This window comes from Choristoneura fumiferana, chromosome 17 (assembly GCF_025370935.1).
Source record: "Choristoneura fumiferana chromosome 17, NRCan_CFum_1, whole genome shotgun sequence".
In the NCBI taxonomy this organism is placed as follows: domain Eukaryota; kingdom Metazoa; phylum Arthropoda; class Insecta; order Lepidoptera; family Tortricidae; genus Choristoneura; species Choristoneura fumiferana.
In genome coordinates this window covers 18,384,907-18,404,717 of record NC_133488.1, presented here as the reverse complement: position 1 = coordinate 18,404,717, position 19,811 = coordinate 18,384,907, and the positions used below count along the sequence as shown (strand labels likewise).

Genomic DNA, 19,811 nt, shown 5'->3' with positions numbered 1-19,811 from the left:
AAAGACTAGAAATGTATTCAATAAATTATTTAAAAGGACTTAAGCACTGGGTTCCCTATCTACGGATAGGGAACCCTCGATGCGCGTCCGACTCTCCTCACTTGACCGTATTTTTAACCCCCGACGCAAAAAGAGGGGTGTTATAATGTTTGACCGCTATGCGTGTCTGTGTGTCACGATGTGCGTCTGTGTCTCTGTCTGTGACACCGTAGCTCTTAAACGGTTTTACCGATTTTAATGAGTTTTTTTTATTTAAAAGCAGGTTTTTTGGTTTAGCCGTTTTTGAGATATTGAACTCTTTCAATCAGCAGTTAGTTTGCTAAGATTTTGTTAAAATCTTAGATTATTTAAAAACGAAAAAGTATTACGCATGCGTCATTGAAATTGCCAACGATCACGTAGCAATATTCATAATGACAATTACCTACTAGACAATGCAATGTGATAAATGGGTCAATCTTCTTTTAAGTGTAGCTGGGTTGCCATGGCAACGTCTCCTGAGTCACTTATTAAAAGTATGATTTTATGGATTTTACAGACACGAATTTCTCCTATGCATCTTATATCTCAGCTTGTTAAGTGGCTAAATAAGAAACAACACAAGCTGAGATATGAGATGCATAGGAGAAATTCGTGTCTGTATCGTTGTCCAGCGGTGGTGTAGCGGTATAGCACACAGCACGGAATGCCGAGGACCTGGGTTCGATTCCCAGCGCTGGTCTTATTTTTCTGGTTTTTCTGTGCATCTATATTTCAGTTTGTATTTTCGATATAAAATGCCTAGGTCATGATGATGCATGACAAAATGTAAGAATGAAAATGTACGGCACGAACTGAAGCTTCATATCATAGGGAATTTTACTGCAATTTTTTGCCGTCAGTGTAGCACTATAGCACAAAACCGTAAACAGTTTTTTGAGTATCTTAAATGCCATAATATCATATTATTATTATTAAATTTTCAGAAATAAAGCTCTATCGTTAATATCGATGTAAGTAAATATCATATTATTTTGTTACTAGTAAATATTATGATTTCTATACCGACTAATACTCTTTGGACATGATCTGTCATGGCGACAAAATCTAAAGAGAGCTGACGTGTCATGGTTTGCGGCTTTGGGCTTATAACTTCTAAATTGCATTTTACCTTTTTATCAATATTCCCAGATCTCAAAACTTCTTGGTCTCAAAATACCTAAATTGCAGAATGCCTAATTTTGTTATCTTATAACACCGGAATCTTAATATGGCTGAATTTCAAAATACCATAGTCTAATAATACTTACCTAAACTCCAAAATCACTTTCATGGCAAAACAACATATGCTTTAAACAACCAAAAGTTAAAATACCTAAATTGGTACGTTAATAATCAACATCAAATTTCTCGAACACCTCCCGTGAAAAAAAATTAAGACACCCACTTCGGTTTGAGTTGTTTTAATATTTTGTCATTTCTGTCATTCGGCATTTGAATGAATTGTGCATTTTCAATCTTTAGGTATTTAGAGAATATGACATTTTAAGTCAAAGTCATGATGAATTTCGTTAATTTTAACACAAGAGACAATTTGACATTTTAAGTATTATGAGCCCATGGTAATTTAAAAATTAGGGGTATTAGTGAATAAAATATTATGAGATTTAGTTGTTTTAAGCCCAAAGCGGTTTGCGCTAGTGTCGCCCCCTGCGCAGAGCTTTGCCTAATATGCCATATTGCATGATATTCGTGAAGTTTACGTATAATTTGTAGAATAAGGGGCTGTTTCACCATCCATTGATTAGTGTTGACTGACGGTTAAATGTGATGGCGTCTCCGTCTATTCGAACAAAACAAATAGAGACGGCATCATACCTAACCGCCAGTTAACACTAATCAATGGATGTGAGCTAACTTTGGGGGCGGCAGACGTGAACTTGCCTTCGAAATCCAAAAGCTTAATGGTTACTTGACCTGAAATGTATATTTCAGAACTAAATTATTGTTATTATTATTTTAAAATGTATGACGGTGGAAGCATTCTACACTTCCACTGAACGTAGATATAGTTTAGATATAGTTAGTGTTTAGTATTGTAACTAAGGGACCCCATACATCCCTGTATTTCCTGTATTATTATTTTTTGTATTTTTTTTTCTTTAATCCTACTAATATTATAAATGTGAAAGTTTGTGAGTGAGTGAGTATGTTTGTTACTTTTTCACGCTTAAACGGCTGGACGGATTTGGATGAAATTTGGCGGAAAGTTAGTTTATAACCTGGATTAAAACATAGAATACTTTTTATCCCGATATTCCCACGGGATAGGGATAAAATCTCGAAATAACAACCGCTAGGCTTAGAGTCATGAAATTTGGTATTTAGGTAGTTGGACGTCTGGAATAAAACATAGGTGACTTTTTGACCCGATATTCCCACGGGATACCTAGGGATAAAATCTTAAAACAACAACCGCTGGGCTTTGAGCCATGAAATTTAGTATGTAGGTAGCTGGACCTCTGGAATAACACATAGGCTACTTTTTATTCCGATATTCCCACGGGATAGGGATAACATCTCGAAATAACAACCGCTGGGTTTAGAGTCATGAAATTTGGTATGTAGGTAGTTGGATGTCTGAAATAACACATAGGCAACTTTTTGACTCGATATTCCTACGGGATACCTAGAGATAAAATCTTGAAATAACCGCTGGGCTTAGTGCCATGAAATTTAGTGTGTAGGTAGCTGAACCTCTGAAATAACACATAGGCTACTATTTATTCCGATATTCCCACGGGATAGGGATAAAATCTCGAAATAATAACCGCTGGGCTTAGAGTCATGAAATTTGGTATATAGGTAACTAAACATCTGAAATAACACTTAAGTGACTTTTTGACCCGATATTCCTACGGGATAACTAGGGATAAAATCTCGAAATAACAACCACTGGGCTTAGAGCCATGAAATTTGGTATGTATGTAGCTGGACCTCTGGAATAACACATAGGCTACTATTTATTCCGATATTCCCACGGGATAGGGATAAAATCTCGAAATAATAACCGCTGGGCTTAAAAGTCATGAAATTTGGTATGTAGGTAACTGGACATCTGGAATAACACTTAAGTGACTTTTTGACCCGATATTCCCACGGGATAACTAGGGATAAAATCTCGAAATAACAACCACTGGGCTTAGAGCCATGAAATTTGGTATGTAGGTAGCTGGACCTCTGGAATAACACATAGGCTACTTTTTATTCCGATATTCCCACGGGATAGGGATAAAATCTCGAAATAACAACCGCTGGGCTTAGAGGCATGAAATTTGGTATGTAGGTAGCCGGACGTCTGGAATAACACATACGCTTCTTTTTATCCCGATATTTCCACGGGATAGTTTTGTAACTAAGGGACCCCATACATCCGTGTATTATTGTCATTATTATTTTGTAATTTTTTCTTTAATTGTATACTTACTGTAGTTTTTAAGTATTTTATTTGTACTTATTTTATTTTGAAAAAATGACTTTCTGCCGAGCTTCTTGCGGCGCATTCTTCTTGGCAATGATGGTCTTTCCGAAACTGCTGATATTTAAAAAAATGACGAGTAAAAGTGCCCATTGCGGCCTATTTACTGAATAAATGATATGAATTTGAATTTGTATAGGGAAAATTTTTGAAATTTTAGCACTGGATTTAGAGTCTTGAATTTTGTACAGTTATTCACAACACAACCTCAATGAAGACCACGATATAAATTTTGGAAATTTCCAGGGGAATTTTGTAAAATCCCGAAAATTTCAATTGCAACTACCAGACCGAATAGTTTACGCGTGCGAAGCCGCGGGTAAAAGCTAGTTTTATAATATAGTTTTTAAGTATTTTATTTGTAATCATATTTTGATGAAAAAATGACTTTCTGCCAAGTTTCTTGCGGCGCATTCTTCTTGGCAATGATGGTCTTTCCGAAAGCGCTGGTAGTTTAAAAAAATGACGTGTAAAAGTGCCCATTGCGGCCTATTTACTGAATAAATTTGGTGAAACAGCCCGTAAATAAGCTTAATTTTAACCTTGAAATTGGCATGCTCGATAAAAATTAAAGTTCCTAACAATCGTTGTTTTTCAGCTTTACCCAGTTATAGCGCTTAATTCGATTAACTCCCTTCTAGACGAGGTGACAAGTTGAATAGATTAGAATTAAATTGGGTTTGTATTGAATTGAATTGACCGACAAAATTAGCACTTTGCGGTAGCGCTCGATGCTTATACGTAAATACGTCACATGTTTTCATTCTTGTGTCATTTCTGTCATGTGTAGATATTAATATGGGCGCTAGTATTATTTCACGAAAAACTTTTTCACGAACGACTTTATCACGAAAACTTTATCACGAAAAACTTTATCACGAATAGACTTTACCACTAAAGACTTTTTCACGAAAACTTTACCACTAAAGACTTTATCACGAAAACTAAATCACGAACAGACTATATCACGAAAAGACTTTACCACGAACAGACTATATCACGAGAAAACTTTACCACGAAAACTTAATCACGAACAGACTATATCACGAAAAGACTTTACCACGAATAGACTTTATCACGAAAAATGTTTGAAACTTCTTCACGCTGAAACGGCTGGAGGGATTTGGATGAAATTTGGCAAAAAGTTAGTTTATAATCTGGATTAAAACATAGGATACTATTTATTCCGATATTCCCACGGGATAAGGATAAAATTTCAAAATAACAACCGCTAGGCTTAGATACATGAAATTTGGTATGTAGATAGTTAGACGTCTGGAATAACACGTAGATAACTTTTTGACCCGATATTCCCACGGGATACCCAAGGATAAAATCTCGAAATAACAACCACTGGGCTTAAAGCCATGAAATTTGGTATGTAGGAAGCTGGACCTCTGGAATAACACATAGGTTATTTTTCACTAAGATATTCCTACGGGATAGGGATAAAATTTTGAAATAACAACCGCTAGGCTTAGATACATGAAATTTGGTATGTGGATAGTTGAACGTCTGGAATAACACACAGATAACTTTTTGACCCGATTTTCCCACGGGATACCCAGGGATAAAATCCCAAAATAACAACCGCTGGGCGTAGAGCCCTGAAATTTAGTATGTAGGTAGCTGGACCTCTGGAATAAGTTACTTTTTATCCCGATATTCCCACGGGATAGGGATAAAATCTTCAATTATCAAACATACAAACACACACACTTTCACATTTATAATATTAGTAGGTATGGATTTATATGTGGCTGTTTATCTCACGCCTATATACATTTTATACGTGTATTATATTGTACGATATATGTATGTGTAGGTGTATTTTTGTTGCGTTTTAATATTCTGAAATAAGGTTGCCTTGAAGAGACCGCTCTTAAGCGATAAGACTGCCTATTGCTTTTTTCTCTCATTGTATCTGTTTTCTGTATAGCTTACTATTTCTGATGTACAATAAAGAGTAATTGTATTGTATAGGTAGGTGAGTTAAAATTAGTTTGAAATTAGTTTAAAAATTCAGTGAATTAGCGCATAATTAGTAGCCAGTACCAGAGACAATAGACTTTTAAATCAGCTCTAAAAAGCGCCTTCGTTATTTTGTTTGTGAAATTATAATGTGCGGATTAAATTACCTACACGAGTAGAAAAAACGTATTAGAAGACTTACTCGTTAACTTGTAAAGCCTACCTACATTGCGATTATTGATTAAAATTGCTTTTTTCTGTTACTAATCTATCTATTTCCTTTATTATCCGGGCTGCTATAAAAAAAAACCTAACATCGAAGGCTAAGGCGGGAGCTACGCTCCGCTTCGCTCCCGCCTTATCCTTCTGAACCTAACCTATCCGAGTCGCTTCTGCTCCGAACCGTCTTGCTCGCTCGCTTCGCTCGCTCGTACAAATCAAGCAGCGCTTTCAGAAAGACCATCATTGCCAAGAAGAAGGCGCCGCAAGAAACATGTGAAAACCGCAAAATACTTAAAAACTACAGTATTCAATTAAAGTAAAAATTACAAAATAATAATAATAATACAGAGATGTATGGGGTCCATTAGTTACAAATCTATCCCGTGGGATTGTCCGGATAAATACTAGCGTATGTGTTATTCTAGACATCCAGCTACCTTCATACCAAATTTCTTGAGCCCAGCTGTTATTATTTCAAGATATTATCCCTATCCCGTGGGAACATCGGAGTGAAAAATAACCTATGTGTTATTCCAGAGGTCCAGCTACCTACATACTAAATTTCATGGCTCTAAGCCCAGCGGTTGTTATTTCGAAATTTTATCCCTATCCCGTGGGAATATCGGAATAAAAAGTATCCTATGTTTTAATCGAGATTATAAACTAACTTTTTGCCAAATTTCATCCAAATCCCTCTAGCCGTTTCAGCGTGAAGAAGTTTCAAAAATTTTTCGTGATAAAGTCTATTCGTGATAAAGTCTATTCGTGATATAGTTTTCGTGATAAAGTTTTTTCGTGATAAAGTCTATTCGTGATATAGTCTATTCGTGATTTAGTTTTCGTGATAAAGTCGTTCGTGAAAAAGTTTTCGTGAAATAGTTTTCGTGATATGGTCTTTTCGTGATAAAGTCCATTCGTGATAAAGTTTTTTCGTGATAAAGTCGTTCGTGAAAAAGTTTTCGTGAAAAAGTTTTTCGTTATTAAGTACTGACACGATTAATATGGATACACCCTGAAAATGAATATAACAAAACAAAAGTATGATAAAACTAAAATGACAATACTATTGCAAAACAAGTACTGAGCTTTAACATTTATTCTAAAGTTTCTTTAATTGTAATAACATAGGTATTATTGAAAGAGGTTTGCTTTAATACTAGTTGATCTTTTCCATTAGATCACTCGCACGCTCGTTTTCATCCATTTCATAAAAAATAAAAAACCGGGCAAGTGCGAGTCGGACTCGCGCACAGGGTTCCGTACACATTTATAGGTATGTAAGTAAACGGGAATCGTGGCTTGAAGATATTCCTTCGATTCCTCGCTTTTTCCGAGTGATTTAATACATCCCGTGTATGCAGATCCCTACTCTTAAGCAAAATGTACGCAGTGTGGGGTCAGATTATATTGGTCATTGATATTTACAGACAGACATAAAACATGAAGATTTTCAGACTTTTCTAGTTGGTTGTGTTATAATAGCTACCTTCATACTAAATTTCAAGATTCTGAGTTCACGGGAAGTACCCTGTAGTTTTTGATTCCCTTGCGAGTTTTGAAAATTTGCGTAAATTTGCATCTTTTGATTGCGTTGGCTTAGAAGTTTGATTGTTTCACAGCTCCAATCGACAGTAGACCTTAGTATTTGATATAAATTTCAGCTTGATACCTCCACGCGTTCCCGAGAAAAAGGGTTTTGACAGACAGACAGACAGACGGACGAAAAGTGATCCTATAAGGGTTCCGTTTTTGAAGTTCGGAACCCTAATAACTAATGGCCTACTCCGAAATTCAAAAACCGAAGTTCGTATCGTACCATCCCTCTCACTCTCGTATTAAATAGTATAAGTGTCAGAGGGACGGAACGATACAAACGTCGATTTTCGAATTTCAGAGTAGGCTCTCAGTTTTTTTTATACCCCCCAGATAACACAAATCTACCTAGGTAAACTTTATGTCGTCTCCCAATCGTAAAATCCGCCAGATCATTTTATTTATTTAGTATTTATTGTTTAATATCAATGACAATTTACAGCTTTACACTTGATACCAATGCGCTATAAATTTCAAAACATGAAAATAATCGCATATTATGATAACAATTCCAAATAATCACAAATAACAATAAAATAAAAAAGTAAACAAGTTAAACAAGGTAATAAAGTTTTTGTTAAAAATGGCATACTTAATACAAGCTTTTTTGCTGACTGCACATTTTGCTGACTCTACTTGCACAGTCAGATAGTTACATTTCCGTACCAAATTTCAAGTCGATGCCACGATGCTATTAACCACTGAGGAGTTCCGCCCTGCGGAGACGATTCGGGCCCGACTACCAGGATGTCACTGCCAGATTAATGTACTGTCACCAGTTTTTTTTTAGTTTACATAATTATGTCAAATTTAAAGTCAATCCGCCCACTGGAAGAGGGTCAAAACTCAGTTGCAAGATTTGACCCGCACGGCGCACATACATACATAGCTACATTGCAAGTTCAATAAAAGTTTGTAAACGTTAGGTAAAATTTCAAGGCATATCATAAATCGCCGCCATTCATTTAATTAACTAGCTAACGGCATATCATTGGTGGCGCTGTTCATAATCGCCACAGCAAAGTTGTTTCCTGTTTTTCACATATTTTAATTAAAGCAACAGGCCCCGGTGAACGAATTATTCCGTATGTAAATGACACGAGGTTATCACAAACGCGCGAATTGCCAAGTATCTTTAGCATTATTGCTCTTTTAGCCTTGTCCCGCGATATACGAGTTTTTTGTTTCAATTTAAATTGTTTAATTCATGTCGGTCGTTGTAAACAGCAAGGGCCTTGGCAAAGTTTCTTAAAATACACAAGCTTTTGTTTGCATGTGGATAAAATACTATTGTTGTTCTAAATAAATAACACATGTCCCTCCTTTTGTAGCCGCAGTCGAGTAAAAAAGGCCTCCGTGAAAAATATATTGAATATTAAGTTTTAATACAGACCATTCTCTGCTCATTCGTTTAGCTAACAACACAAACCTAACAACTTGTGGTTGAACAGCGGTCGTTAGTAGGGCCATAATAAACGCGTTAACAATTATCGTTTAAGCTAGAAACACAATGACGGCGGAGGCGGAGCGGTGCGGCGCGGCGCGGAGGCGGTACCGGTTGTAATATTCGAGCTAACATGCAAGAGGGCACACAGAATATCTTACCACGCTTATTTCCCGCGCATTACTATTTTATTTTATTTATTTATTTATTTCAACAAAAAAATACAGCATTACAGTTAAACATCAATGCGCTGTGAAATTCAAATTACACAAAACAAAAAGACATAATATATATTTAAAAAAACTATGAATAGTTAGGGATTTTTGAACGTCGTCTTCGTCGCTACCCTAAAACGACAGAACATCACACCCTCCGGCCAGAAGTCGGAGCGCAGTATGTGTGCCCTCTTTTATGTTAGCTCGAATATTACAACCGGTACTGCCTTCGCGCTGCGCCGCACCGCTCCGGATCCGCCGTCAGTGTGTTTCTAGCTTAACTGATAGGTTACCTAATGTTTTATCAGAGATTGGATGGAATAACTTAATTGTTCGCAAGACCGTGGACATGACTCCACAATTTAAATTAATAGGTTAATTAACTACTTGAAATAACATTTGAATTCCTGGGGATAACAATTTACACATGCTTTCAAAATAATGACCATAGTTAAAAGTTAATGAAAGTAGCAGTTGTTGTCGTTGCAATAGGCATAGACTGACTACAGAAAATATGGAAAAAATATCGTCTATTTTCTTTTAATAGTTTTATTTATTTATTTATTTTCATTTAATAGATCTACATTACATGTAATTTATGTAATACATATTTATTTACTAGGAATCAAAATTAAATCTCAAGTAAGAAATTGATTTATTGATTAATATTTTATTATTTTGCAGTCATGTCCACATTATTGCAAACAATGACGCTAATCAGTCCGATTACTGATCATAAAAAACAGAAGCGTTATTGTCTAACACCACTATAAATTCACGTTTTCACCATTTCTTTCTGTCAAACGGCATATAACGAGGGTAGAAAGAGATGTTGAATGCGATCGCGAACGTCAACGCGTGAGACAATACGGCCTCGGCAGCCGAGTACCTTTTGTATCAGCTTACTTCCACCACGCATGAACAAGGAACATTACCGTTGCATTTATGCGCTATTGTTGCACTCAATTACCACCATCTAATTACATTCGCACATACACTTATCATCTTGCTGACAAAGATTACTTTCCCTTGAATTATCTATATATAACCTGGTTAACTACGCTTGGCAACAGCTATGACTGTGAGATGAGAACCAAGCGTTAATTCTTGTTTGGTAAAACGCTTAAAATAGAGTTGGGCTATAATAGCTCTTATTGTAACCGGTTAAGCCATTAAAACACAATAACGTTTGAATTTTTAGTCGCCAATCGATTTAGAAATGTATCGTTAATATCAAATTACTTTCTTAAGAAAACAAACTCGCTTCGGTAGGTCTTCACGTTTAACAAGAATGAGGATCAAAAGCTCCTGTTTCAATTACAAAAGGTAGTTTCTAGGTGTCCCGTTACCGAGAGTAATATCGAAGGAGATTTAATAAATCTTTGTAGTTCCAGGGATCCTTTCAAAACATCATATAAAGCCGGTGAAAGAAAAGTTACGCCATTTATTTAAATTATATTTACAACCATCACTTGTTTACTTCACGAAACTTCGCAATATTTATCTACAATGTGTAGATTCTACACGCACATCAAAGTCAAGATTTTTTATACGCGTTTGATACGCAAAAGTTTTAAGTGCGTACGTTGCTTAATACCACTTGGGAGTTGGGACCCAAATATTCAGAAATTGGAGAGGTTATAATTTTATATTATAAAGGTGTGATTAACAACGCTCGCACAGACAGTCCTTACCTATTTTGAGACTGACAAAAATATCCAAGTATTTGCAACGTATTTTGGTTAACAGATCATTGCTTGCCACCTACAATGTTACGAGACTTTTTATTTCATCATTTCATTTCTATATTATAATATATTTTTAGAGCGGCTTTGAGATCTCCATTGCCATGAAGTCACCAATTTAATCAGAGATTGATTCAGATTCAGATTACCGTTATAATAAGGGGTAACGCGAATGAATTCGCCGCTAGAGGCGCTAGTGTAGCGTGAGGTCTCCGAAATGTCAAATCTCATAGTTTTTGGGTGAGCTACGCGGGTTTATTTATAATTAGATTTTTTTTGTGAATATTTTGCATTACCTGAAATTAATTATGGCAATTATGCGTTACGGAGCAATGAATGTCTGTGTTTTGAGACAGTTTTGTCTTTTGGAAACTTTTGTCCTCCCTTTTTTCCGAACACAAGACTAAGCAGCACGCTGGTTGCTGGACTTTAATTTTTTGGTACGGTTTGTGTTTTAACTATGATTTTAATTTAAACTGAGTAACTTACCAGTGAGGGTGCACATGTGATGGCTGTTTATAAATATGTTATTTTATATGACTTGCCGCATCAGGCTCCCCAGCGCGCTCGCCTCGCCTGACGTCGACTGATTGGACAGCCACTCCGTCTCCACCCGACTCCAATTATGATGGAGGGGCTTACCAGTGAGGGTGCACATGCGGCGGCTGTTTATATCCTGCATGACTTGCCGCTCCCCAGCGCGCTCGCCTCGCCTGACGTCGACTGATTGGACAGCCACTCCGTCTCCACTCGACTCCAATTATGATGAAGGGGCTTACCAGTGAGGGTGCACATGCGGCGGCTGTTTATATCCTGCATGACTTGCCGCATCAGGCTCCCCAGCGCGCTCGCCTCGCCTGACGTCGACTGCTTGGACAGCCACTCCGTCTCCAGCTCCATCGATAACTGGTAAACGGAGAGATTCTTTGTAAGACGAGAACATGTTATGTATTTGTATTTTAGGTAGAGGAACTACTCTCACCTTACTTTACTGTACCTAGGACGTACTCAAATTTTCTACCTCAAGCTATATTTGGCTATAGTAAGTACAGTTATTTTCTTAAAAACTACATTTCTTTGTTCATGTCGCAATGCACGCTTGCATCCTAAAACTTCGCAGAAATATCAGCGATCGAAGGCTAGAGCCATCCAGCGCCCAACCTACGATAATTTCTTTTTTTATGCGCATCTCCATTTTATTCCATATTATGTTTTTGTATTAATATACTGAGCAAGTCCAGCAACAGAATACTCGCATGTTTATACGGTCAAATAGCACATAATCATAACATAAAATATCTCAACAGAACTGTACTGAGACTACTGAGTAATTTTTTTTTTGCTAAATATTTATTTGTATTTGTTTTGGGAGTAATGTGGTTGTGGGTGGGTTGTTTAATAAAGTTACCAGATATAATAAAAATAAATAGTTTTATTTCTAGACTAGCTTTACCGGGAACCTCGGCCTTGAAATAATAAAAAATAGGCTAATTCCCTAACGCGTGGGAATTTAAAAAACTTCTTATAATACTTACTCTTTGTTAAAAAGTTTAATTTGACTATTTTCGCTCGATATCAAGAAGTGTCGTAGGTACAATGTTTTAAATTTTTGCGATTTGTCTCGTGAACTGCGTAGTAGACGAATGTTCAAATGCTATTTGGACACTGCGTATTGGATCAACAGCTAATAAATCTTGTTAGGTATGTCGTTGGCACATTTCATATTAAATAATCAAGCAAAACTATCAATTACAGTGACCATGCATCCTACGTAAAATCGAGACGAGACGAGCTCCACTGCCGGCGGCATATGTTAATAAAATTATTAATACCAGTTATCTCATGGTCAACCTAGGCTTAAATCTTTAGGTGTGGTGTGAACTTAACTTCTAGTACGGCATAAAACTTCGTTGGTCTCTTCGGGTGTACAAAGTAAAAAAAAAAACTTACAATGATAATGATAATATTTAAATATGTATTTAAACAGTGTAGCACTGCTATCTGCAGGTTTATACATTCGAATGCTTTAATTTTTAGAAATTGTAATCTGTAACTGTTTTATTTAAGGTTTATTTTAGCGTAATAGTCATAGACAGCTGCTCAAACATAATTTTGTGTGAAAATTTGAGGTCGCGAGTTTATTCAATAGATTTTACCGCTTACATTCTTTACTTATTTATGTAATTTGTGTGAAGTGTTGCCATGCGAAATAGGCGTTTCACGCAGGGTGTTCGTGATTAAGATTAAGGCTTTATTTATTTACAAAACGAGCTATTTAGCGAGCTAGGATTGTCTATTCTTCCACCGCGTTATGTTATGAAGTGGTTTTAGTTCTAAAAAAGTGCACCATAATTTCAAACTTGTCTAATAGTAGGTAAATTTTAATAGATGATTGATAAAAATGGTGATACCTAAGTTTAAAAAATTAATTGGTTGGGATTGCATTAAGTATTCTTTCTTTGACTATATAATCAATGTCGGCGCTTGCTCCGTTGTACCATGGCACACACGGCACCTATATAGCGCACCTGTATTTAGGATGTAACCGACACAATTCGAAATATTCTTATTATCAAAATAAACTTTGTATAAAACAAACCATGATTGAGTTTTAAAATGAGAACATTTTGAATTGTCTCGGTTTCGTTCTAAATGTGCGATAGGTTCTCTCGTTTATTCCTTAATTCCGCCTCATAGGTTTCGTATGAAGCCGGCTGATGATATATTGTAGACTAGCTTTTGTCCGCGGCTTCGCCCGCGTGGAATTCGGTTATCGCGCGCTGTTCTCTCGGGAACTGTGCATTCTTCTGGGATAAAAATGGCCAATTCACTCTTCATGCCAAAAAATCACGTCGATCCGTCGCTTCCGTTTCGACGTGAAAGACGGACAAACATACAAACACACACACTTTCGCATTTATAACATTAGTATGGAATATGAATAGTGCGACCCCTTATTTTCGCCGTGCTAACTACGTATACGTATACCACCCGGCCCGGGGAGGCCTAGTGTGAAGATTTGAGGGGGCTCTCTCCTTTAGCACTCCCTCTGGTAGTCCGAGTCCAGGGCTACTACGAAACTCGAAAACTCGAAGTTCGTGTCGTGCGGTCCCTCTGACACTTAAACTATTTAATACGAGAGCGAGAGGGACGGTATGATACGATCTTGTAGTAGCCCTGCAGATGGGTGCGCCACGGGATCGCTGACATACAAATACAACCGTGAAGATAAAACCTGATTTGAACGTGTAGTGAATAATTTGACTTTTTAAAATTCTTAAGACCCCGGTATCAAGCGGGCAGTTTGGTGGCTACCTAACATTAGTGATGTGCAATGTCAATATTCTTTTTAATTGAGTTTTCATATAAATTTTACATAGCTACAACGTCGATACTTGGATAGTTTGAATTGCACATCACTAATGTACTCGTAGGTAGCCAAGCCACCAAACTGCCCGCTTGATAACGGGTAGGTACCTATACTTATTACATTTTTAGCGCGAGCCTGACGATACCCACGCCAAGGGTTACCTCAGACCATAGAAAGAATTGGGTAGATTCCTGTGTGAAAAAATGACATTCTATACATTATAGCCCAGGGTTTCGCAAACTGGGATACGCGAACCCCTAGGGGTTCGCCATTGGACGGCAGGGGGATCGCGACAAGATTTACGTAATGGTGGCGTGATGACTGGCAGGCACGCGCGGCACACATGGTGGCGAGCGTGCGACTGATTTTGTCGTTCAACAGTCAATTTTATTGTTTTTTTTGGGAGGTTAGGGGAGGGGGGATTTAATTAGTTAAGGGGTTCGCTGTCACCTGGAAACTTGAACAGGGGTACGTGGAGCCGAAAGTTTGAGAAACCCTGTTATAGCCTATACTATTAAATTAGACTTACAAGGTACTCGGTAAGTTTTTTAACGAGAGGCTCGAGGTGCACCGTCCTCGCCCAGGCATCGCAGACGAAGCACAGGTTGAAGTAGAAAGCGTTCCGCGCATACTTCTTGTTATCGATGCGCACCGGAAAACCAAGGATCTTGGAGCCCAGCAGGGTCCTGTGGAAAGGGAGAACTTGTCAGCAGTGTCATTAAAATCGCATTTTTATAAAAATTTAAGCCCGCGTCACGTAAAGTGCGTTAACCGTTATTTTTTGCGCAAGTGACAGTTATGCCCGCCAATCAGCGCTTACGCTTGCCACGTGCGCCCTACCCCGCGCGTCGCTCAATCCTTTATCATCCCTTATCTTGTACTTTTGCGTAATAACGGACACCGCCACATTTACAGCAGGCTGTATTTATTGCCACTGCCAGCGCAGCACAACAGTTTGGAAGCAGAATAAAGAGGTAATACATATAATAACGAGATATAAATAAAATAATCTGTAGTACCTCCGGAAAGTAACACCTATACTACAATATAGATAAGCCATATATCTAAAGGCGGCTTAAGGGGGTGGCTAACAGGGTAATCGCCCAGGGACTGGCGCGTGCAGGGGCCCCGCGCAACAGCCTAACTTACAAGATCAACAAATTTTCCAACCAGGATAAGAGTGAATTTCGGCGCCCACGCTTAGCACTCCCCCGTCATTTGTAACCAAAAAAAATACAATATGGTATTTGGCGCTTCCTTGGGCCGCGAACTGGACGCCCCAGCGAGCAGCGGGGCGGCCCGCGCTACTGCGAGCGTTTTCTCAGGCCCAGCAGGGCTACTCCGAAACTCGAAACTCGAAGTTCGTGTCGTGCGGTCCCTCTGACACTTATACTATTTAATACGAGAGCGAGAGGGACCGCACGACACGAACTTCGAGTTTCGAGTTTCGGAGTAGCCCTGCTGGCCCTATCCTATACTACGAAGTGCAAAATTTGACCTTCGTATCTTGCCGTCTCGCTGACGATTAAGGGCAACACACACAGAAAGCGTGCGCGGGTCGGATCGTGCCCGCCGCGTGAGCCGCGCGGTTCGTTGTATTCACACAGAGAGCGGGTCGGACCCGCGGACGGCCCGCAGCGGCCTATCAATGTTGCCAGTTAGTGACTACAGCCTTTATTCATAAAAAGTTAGAGCCTCCTTGAAGGCTCTTGAAAGCCCGATCCTAAAAAACGTGATTCATAAACGTCTGTTAGCGCTAATCAGTCGATCAAGGCTCTGCTAAAGTTAGAGGACTGTAGACCCTCCTTTTCTCCCTGCTAAGTCACAAAATTGGCCGGCCACAAGTTTGAACAGCTGACTTTGACAAGAGCAAAAACCATACCGAAGATATTTTTAGTGAAGGGTGAAGTTACGCAAAGATTAAAAAAAAAAAACAGGGTATTTATTTTCAGGAATTTGTATTTAAAAATCCTCTAAAATTACTGCTACTTACTACTTTACTAACAATAAATATGAAAAAAAATAAAATTGGATGATAAACATAATTAGCTTTTTGCACTTAAACATAAACATGCGGATCGGAAAATGGCGGGGAACCAACATCTCGCTTTTTTTTCCTGCTAATTTGCTGTCACTGCTGTCAATTTTTTTTTTTTAATTATCGATGAGGCCATTTTTGTCTTTGATTTGTCAAGATTGCCCAACATAAGCGTCTAATCCGTCTATCAGCAGCTCAACAACTAGCAGACTGCTAGCAAGCGTATGAAACTTTCTTGACAACCGTCTAACAAATTAATCAGTCTGCTAAGTAACATTGCGATCAAACCTCAATTAAGGTTTTTTTATGAATAAGGGGGTTAGTCCCTAGAAGTGACGACTTTTGCTTAAATCTTAGCGACCGCAAAAAAGTTTTGACGACAAAAATGGTTTACTGGCGACTTTTGGAGTACAAATTAAAACAGTTCTAGAACCAATAGATACGACATTTTTGTCAACTCGACACAGAATTATACAGTGCCGGGAGATATATGTGGAAAACGACCAACGCGCTTGCGCACCAAGGTCAAACTTTATTTACTTACTTAATTAAATCCAATTTATGTAATGATGGGCGATGGATGAAATTTTTAAAAGTGGCTGATTTTTTTTATCGACAGGAATAAGCTTATACTAGTCAATGGAAAAAAATATCAGATTTTTCTGTAGTACCAATAAATTTAAAAAATAAAATACTTAGATTTTATTCTCGCCAAAATGAACTAGCTACTGCGCATGAATACGGTTTTTAGGGTTCCGTAGCCAAAATGGCTACTACTAAAATCGAGTTTTAGGGGTTTTTACCTTAAGCTTTAGGGATAAATATTTTTGAGTTGGTAACTCTGCGCTCGGCCCGCGCGCTGTTTTGTGACGGGCGACGGGCGCGGGCCCGCGCACGACCCGTCCCGCGCCCGACCCGCGCCCGCGTTCTGTGTGAAGGCGTCCATATACCGCCATGCAAATACATAGAGTGAGAGGGACGGTACGACGATACGAAGTTTGATTTTCGAATTTCGTAGTAGCCCATGAGTAGCCCTGTTCACTGCGTGTGCTGCGAGGAAACCGCAGTGTGGCGACCTGAAGCTCACCTGCTGTGGCGTGGCTCACTGATCTAATGACCTCTCTTTTCCTCACTCAATCCACCTATCCCACTACCTACACTACACTACACTACAATAGCAGTGCTTGCACTGTTGTGTTGCGGCGTGGAGAGTAAGACAGCCGGTGAAATTACTGGCACTTGAGCTATCCCATCTTAGGCCTCTAAGTTGGCAACGCATCTGCAATCCCCCTGGTGTTGCAGGTGTCTATGGGCGGTGGTAATCTCTTACCATCAGGAGACCCACTTGCTCGTTTGCCATCCAGTCGAATAAAAATAAATAAATAAAAAACCTATCGCATTCTCATCTGTGTGTCAAACGCACGTATTTTCAAGTTGTAAGTAAATCTCAGCTCAGCTTCGCGCCAGCCGCCGCCTTGGTCCTTGCGCCCTAGGCTCTAGCCTTATTAACCTGTGGGTATATCAGGCCCTGCACTTCTTTCTGTCACATGGTATAAAATGAAGGTAGAAAGAGATGGTGAAATCGATTGCGGGCGCACATGCAGTCGCTCGTCGATCGTTTGCAGCGATAAATCTGGTCACGTGACCCCATTTTGAATGTGATTTTGAATTTCCCGCGACTCAAAAAAAGTAGCGTCAAGTCGCCGCGTCGAGCAGCACCGTCAAGATGGCTGCTTGTAGGAATGATCTTGGTCTTGGAAGATGATTTCTTAATCTCATTTAGTAGCAGTTGTGTCAGTGGTACAAATAAAATAAATTGGAGTGAATAAAAAAAAGTGTTTTTGCAGAAATTTAAGTTTTTTTTCCAGCGATAAAAGCTTAACATTATCAGCTTTATCCTACGAAAAATAATTCTTTATCGCTATATGTCACGTGACCAGATTTGACGCTGGCAACGAGCGGCGAGCGACTTGCATGTGGCCGCGCCTTTAGACAATACGGCCTTAGTTTGCGGGCTTAAGAGTGGCGCCATTGGGAAATTATTCTATAACTTTATAATCAACAGGCTTCAAGTTCAAGTATCAGAATTTTATAAACAACATATTTGATTTTGACTGTGTTAAATCTGATGATAAAATTTAATGTGTATGTGTCAGATTAGCTAAGAAAATGTAAAAAATTGTATCTTATCGTTTTACTTGCAATAAGTAATTAAGGACATAAAATTATTAAAATACAGGTTAGGTATTAACTGAAAACCTATTTAAGTACCAATAAACATCTAACTACCTACTTACTAAAAAAAAAAACATTTAATTTAAAACTTAAACAATCATGGCAACTTAACCCATTGGATGCGGGACTGGTTTCACAATTTGACAACTCAATTGCAGCCACATTTGGAATCAGTGTAAATTATTTTTGACTATGTTCACATTTTACTAAATTTTCTACTTTACTGCTGTAAAACATCATCCCAGCCTATATACGTCCCACTGCTGGGCACAGGCCTCCTCTTAGAACAAGAGGGCTTGGGCCATAGTTCCCACGCGGGCCCAGTGCGGATTGGGAACTTCACACACACCATTGAATTGCTTCGCAGGTTTGTGCAGGTTTCCTCACGATGTTTTCCTTCACTGCAAAGCTCGTGGTAAATTTCAAATGTAATTCCGCACATGAATTTGGAAAAACTCAGAGGTGCGAGCCGGGGTTTGAACCCACGACCCTCAGCTTGAGAGGCGATAAGTCAAACCACTATGCCACCACGGCTTTTAAGAAGAAGGGGGTACTATTTTGTTACTAAGTACCTATATTTAATATCTAGTCTATCTAGATAAATTAAGTACATTATAAAGTTAGTAGGTATTTATAAATTTATAAATATAACCACCTTGGCTACCTACCTAGTTAAATTCTTATAAAAACTATAAACTACACACACAGGAGAATAAGAAATATCTTTGTGAAGTCAACCATGCATAATCCAATAAGATAAGACTAATATGAAACTTATTGACTATTAAGTTGATTAGAACTAGAATATCCAGTTACTTGGACTATTGAAAACAAACACCAGTAGAAAGAGCAAGAGCAAGTGGCACTTGCAACCACAACTGACCTAAATATAAATATGATCTCTTTGATTTCAAGTTTTAACAGAGCCAGTTATTTTTCACGCGTACGATTTTAAAAGTTTAAATTTTGAATTATGATGCAAATAGGAAGCGAACGCGGCCAGCCTGTAAAGGGTTAAGGTTCATTCAACTTACACTGTCAAAGTGCATCTCTGCAACTGCACTTTTGGAATGATGTAGTGGCTGACCGTATCGAAAATATCTTTCGAAATATAGTTCTCTGGCACTTGGCACGTTATCTTGGGCCCGGCAGTCGGGTGGAATTCACACAGAAATATGCAACGAATAGGCCCTTCCTGCCCGCAGCCCTCGTAGTATTTAGAGTTTGCATCCATCGTAAACAACTAAAATTAAATTTTGACACTCCACAGTAAACACATTACACCATCGGAGACTTCATTATTAATACATTGGATGAAATTACAGACATTCGGACGACATTAATACGATTTCGGAGCGTAAATAAAAAGTACTTTGTTCTTGCGCAAAACACAGAACACCTCTCACACGCACTGCATAATCGACTGACAAAAACTGACTGAACTGACGTTTATTTTGATTA

At 38.4% G+C, this 19,811-nt stretch overlaps 1 protein-coding gene across 1 annotated transcript in view; it reads right to left on the bottom strand.

The window, feature by feature from the left end:
* The window catches only part of LOC141437468 (GATOR complex protein NPRL2-like), a 76,697-nt gene extending 56,919 nt beyond the window's left edge, over positions 1-19,778 (bottom strand). The window contains exons 1-3 of the mRNA XM_074100871.1: positions 19,385-19,778; positions 14,607-14,763; positions 11,487-11,613 (exon numbers count right to left, since the gene is read on the bottom strand). Coding sequence (XP_073956972.1) covers positions 11,487-11,613; positions 14,607-14,763; positions 19,385-19,584 — 484 coding nt within the window. The 5' untranslated portion in view covers positions 19,585-19,778. The remainder of the gene's footprint in view (positions 1-11,486; positions 11,614-14,606; positions 14,764-19,384) is intronic.
* Between the last annotated feature and the right edge of the window lie 33 nt (positions 19,779-19,811).